Source organism: Rhododendron vialii, chromosome 2a, assembly GCF_030253575.1.
Source record: "Rhododendron vialii isolate Sample 1 chromosome 2a, ASM3025357v1".
Lineage (NCBI taxonomy): Eukaryota > Viridiplantae > Streptophyta > Magnoliopsida > Ericales > Ericaceae > Rhododendron > Rhododendron vialii.
Window position 1 is genome coordinate 44184486 of NC_080558.1, and position 4841 is coordinate 44189326.

The 4841-nt window shown below is 39.4% G+C and overlaps 1 protein-coding gene across 1 annotated transcript; it reads right to left on the bottom strand.

The window, feature by feature from the left end:
• Positions 1-627: 627 nt before the first annotated feature.
• LOC131315639 (pentatricopeptide repeat-containing protein At5g66631) lies at positions 628-3403 on the bottom strand. Its single transcript, XM_058344813.1, has 2 exons — positions 2970-3403; positions 628-2857 (listed from the first exon to the last, which is right to left on the bottom strand). The coding sequence occupies exon 2, from the start codon at positions 2771-2773 to the stop codon at positions 764-766; it is 2010 nt and encodes a 669-aa protein (XP_058200796.1). The 5' UTR covers positions 2774-2857; positions 2970-3403; the 3' UTR covers positions 628-763.
• Positions 3404-4841: the final 1438 nt, after the last annotated feature.

The following is a 4841-nucleotide window of genomic DNA, read 5'->3' on the forward strand; positions in this document are numbered from 1 at the left end:
GTCCCCAAACTGTCAATTGCAAAAATTTGACCCCCAATGGTTAGAATGTGCATCAAAGTCATCCTGACCCTAGCCATCAACTCATGGGCTTTGTGGTCATTTTATTATATGTTAATTTACCTTTCTTGATCCCTAAAATATGGACTAGTGTATTAGCAGGTCTTCGGGCATGGATTCAATAATAACTGGCAACACTGCTTAAGTTCCTAGTGCAAGGTGCAATAAGTACACCATTTTCAAGCATTCTTGTGAAACAGAAATCATATTTTTTCTGAAGTATTTGTTTTTCTTTTGTCATTTTTTTTTGGAGTGAAGACCTAACCATGAATCTTGGCTCTGTACAATGGTCCTCCATACGACTCTAGGAGTTTTACAGCTACCTCTGTGATCACCTCCTTGTCATTCGTAATTGGATCGCCTAAGATAACCAGGCTGGACAGCTCTGTTGGGAGCAGTGGTGATATAGTAATATACCATCCAACAATAGTACTGCAACCATACGTGGAACCATTGATGAATTCTATTTGTGATAACTTATTGTGTCCGCGTCCTTCATAATGTTATAAAGCTTGCCTCTTTCCAAACTGAACAAGAACATAAAATAAAAAAGATCAAAAAACCAATGCATGCCAAAGACGAAAGTCGTTCACTGTTCATATTTCAAATTATTCAAGAATTCAGGGAGAAAACAGAATACGCCCAACTTAAAAGAGATAATGTTATCGCGTTGTTATGAAGCTGACAGTACCAGCATTGTATCATATTACAGGTTCGATACATCAATTGATTCACTATTCTCACAATTGGTTGCAAAGCTGTCAGAGTAAATGTTGCGAACTCTTGTGAGATCTGTAGAGCTAACACTGTACGAATGACAGCCAAATGCAAGTGGAAGAGCAGCATTTATCAACACAGTCCGCTCTTCTACAAAAGCTGCCTCTCTAAACTTACCTTCGTTCCAAAGACTCTTCACAAGCAAAAGTTTTGTGGCACCATCAGGCATCAAACTAGAGTTCATCATTTCTTCAAAAAACCTCAATGCAAGAACAGCTCTGCCACACTTGCAGAAAGCATGGATAAGTATTCTAAACATATAAGCGTCAGGCTCTATACCACTCTGCTTGACCATTCCAAAGAGTCTCTGCACCACTTTAATATCTCCCTGAAGTGCAAAATGATGCATCAATCCAGAAAATGTTTGGATATCTGGTAGAATACCTCCCAATATCATCTCATCAAGTGTATCTAGGGCATCGGAATTCATGTTACACTTGGCCAATGTGCACAAAAGGGATGAATATAAAAGAAAGAGATTGGTTTTCGACATGGGACCACATAGAGATTTGACATCACGAAAGACCTTTATAGCAGCATGACCATTGCGAAACATTCCATAGAAGTCAATAACCAATCTTATTGTGTTGAATGACAATTTCATCTGCGCACTTTTGACCTTAGACATGAGTTGATTAACTAAATCAGCATGACCACGCCGTGCCAACTTACCAATCATCCCTGATACTGTGTAAACGTCGTGAGTAAAACCTGGCTGAGTAGCGGCCCAACAGAAAAACTGCCATGCTGTTTCAGCTGACTTGAAATTTCTGATCATCTTGCAAACCAATCGCCTTGTCCACACAATATTTGCATCTTCTAATGCTGATACCTCCTCATGTGTCCAATTATGCAAAGCACTCACCAAAGCTGCTGGGTCTAACCACGACTTTAACCGAACTGGGTTCACATTACCATAACCAATGCAACTTTTAACTTCACGACCATCACAATCACCATCATTGTGATCCTCCTCCTCCTCCTCCTCCTCATCTGTGAATACTCCTATATTCTTGATCCTTTCATCTGGTAACATTTCTTTAATAAGCTTGTCCGTCTCCTCAAGAAATCCTTCTTCCTGCATCCGCTGCAATGAAGATTGCATAGCGTGACCAGGAAATATCCCATCATTCAGCATTTTGTTCAACAAACTCTTAACCACATCAAATTGTTCATTACTGGTAAATGCCCCCACCAAAACTGAATATTGCCTAAGTGTCCGTTTGATCCTCATTGAAGGCAATACGTTAAAAATGCACATTGCTGAATCTAGTTGTCCTGAGCTCAAAAGATGCTCAATCATAACTGTATACGTTCTAGAATTAGGAACTACTCCGCCATCAATCATCATCGAGAAAATCTTTGTTGCCTCAGAGTTCTTTCCCATTCGCACATAAAGGCCCAACACAATGTTGTAAGATTCGATACAAGGACGTTTCTGCAACGCTCTCCACTCATTCCAAACACTAAGAACCAAGTCAAGATCTCCCGCAGCAGCATACCACCGCATGGAATCCATGAAGCTCACACGTGCAACATTTGGGAATTCCCCCGAATTGATGGCTTCAATGAGGGCTTTAAGTTTTGCAATTTGTTGAGACTTGGAAAGGATTATGGCCAGTGCATAGAGTGTATATTGAGTATGTCTGAAATGTGGTATAGTTTGTAGGGTTTCGGTTAGGGAGAGGGCAGATTCCGGAGAGGGAGCACATCGGAGTGCGTTGGCGACTACAAAGGAATCTAAAGCAGGATCATTTAAAAGTGGGATGAGGGACCTCGGAGAATTAGACCGGAGAGCCAGTCGAATTGAATCAATGAGTTTAGCCCGTTGAAGGTAACGGGAGACTTCATTGACGTGAGGCTTGTTGGCAAAGTAACGAACCATTGGGGTGAGGCTGGTGAGTAAGTTTCTTGGACGACCAAATCGCCTGATATACATAGGGAGCTACCTCTTCCAAACTGTAGTGTGGTGCTTTTTTACTTCTGTAATGCCTTTGAGAAGTTGGAAATATGATAATCCAAGCTATGTAAAGACCAGTTAGAGTTGATTGTAAGAATAATCTGGGTTAAGGGGAAAAGAAATAATGAACAAGACTCCATAAACAAGCAACTCAACTTTGTACCAACAAGCTTACCAGATCGGTCAGAAAACACGTCAAGCACCTGGCGTGCATCGCTTTGGGACCAATCTTTTTCTGATTGACAGAGAGACGAGAGTCACGCATAAATCAGGATTTCATTTGGTTGATATCTTCATTGGAACAATGAGACATGGAGATAGTTTGTTGAAATGGGTTATGGCAGCCCCTCAACTGACGTCAATGATCAAAGTGATCATTGGGTAAGGGAAGACAACTTCCCCAGAAGAGAAGTAACGAGATGCACCCAAGTGATCCGAACTTGCACATTTTCGCCATTTTTCCCCGACGAATTTTCCTGGTTTCTACTTGGTAGCTGAGGAAAATTTATTTGAGATGTTGAAGATGTGAAACTTTTTCCCAACTGTGCAAACTTCCAAACTGGGGAGAGAGAGAGAGGGAGAGTGAGGAATGAGGATATAAATTAGAAAGGGAGATGGAAACGAGAAACTTATTTACGAGCCGCTGCAAAGCGACTCTTTTTGGAGTTGAACGATCTCAATTATCTATTTTGACAATTAATGATCTGATCTGTTTGGATTGTTAAAAAAACTATTCGCTAGAGTAGGTTGACTATTCACTCGAATAGTTTTTCTAAAATTTGGACTGCCCAAAATACTTTTGAACGCATGCGATTGAGCATTGTAAACAAGTTGCTCCGTAAAGAAGTTTTTCCCTAAAAACAAAATGGTGACATTTTGAGTTGGCCTTCCTTTTAAAGGGGAGAGCTAAGACCCTTTAATATCACAAATTAAAGAGTCTAGTTTGGATACATGATTTTTTAGATTATATTATTGTTTTTATTTAAGAAAATATAGCGTTTGATAATTTAGCATCATTTTTTTTTTTGAATTATTGGTTCGTCTTGATGAAAAAAAATCTAAAATAAATAAACGAATTATGAACTAAACTAGGCCCAAGCGTATGGACGCAGGCATATGGCACTGAATGATTACTCGTCTTCAACCTCTTTCTCCACCGCACATTTGGTATTAAGCACCTATCATCTATCATCTGGTTTGGTAGAGAAATTGGTGATAATGCTTTCATTTTGTAAATTTTTGTCAATTTAACGGTTACTGTAACCTTAATAAAAAAATGATCACACGCCTGCAAAAGGTGCTTTCGTTTGTATGTTTAGACAATTCAAAAAGATACTGCTCTCCGACAGATAGTGTGTAACTCCAGGAATTTTAATTGTGCTAATATTCGTAATTGTAAGAATTGGGTTCAAGTGCCCTCGTCAATGACTCTTGACATATTCGAGTAAGTGTGGTTTGTTCGATAAATTCCTACCAGAGATGTTTGGATTTTTTCAAGACTTCATGGACATGTAGAAAAGAAAAGACTATCCCCACTCATACCAAGATAAAAATTTGACTCAAATAGTAACATTTGGGGAGAAAAATAGTCGGGAACGATGAATTTCTTTTTGATAATACCCATTTTGCGAAGTTGTTATTACGGGTAGTTCCTACTAAAGGACTAACAAATGATAGATACACTAGAAGTTATTCACAAGTTTTAGCATACCGGAAACACCTCCTAATTAGCAATGCAGCACATCAGAAATAGGGTGTTATCCATAGAGGTGGGCAAACAGGACAAAAATATTCCCAGTTCCAGCAAGGATGTGGGTTTGATCTTCCAAGTTGTAGATACCGAAGTCTTTCCACCATGTTTATTTCAAAGCTGGAATAGAGATGCATCCTACCGGATACTCATCCGTGGAGTAATAGATACAGTTAGGCCTAACTCCTTTGAATTTCGAAGCTGGAACAGAGATGGAAGCATTGTAACCCGATATCAATGCATTTGTCACCTAAGCTCTTCAACTCTAATTTCCATCCCCTTTTGATTAAATCCACC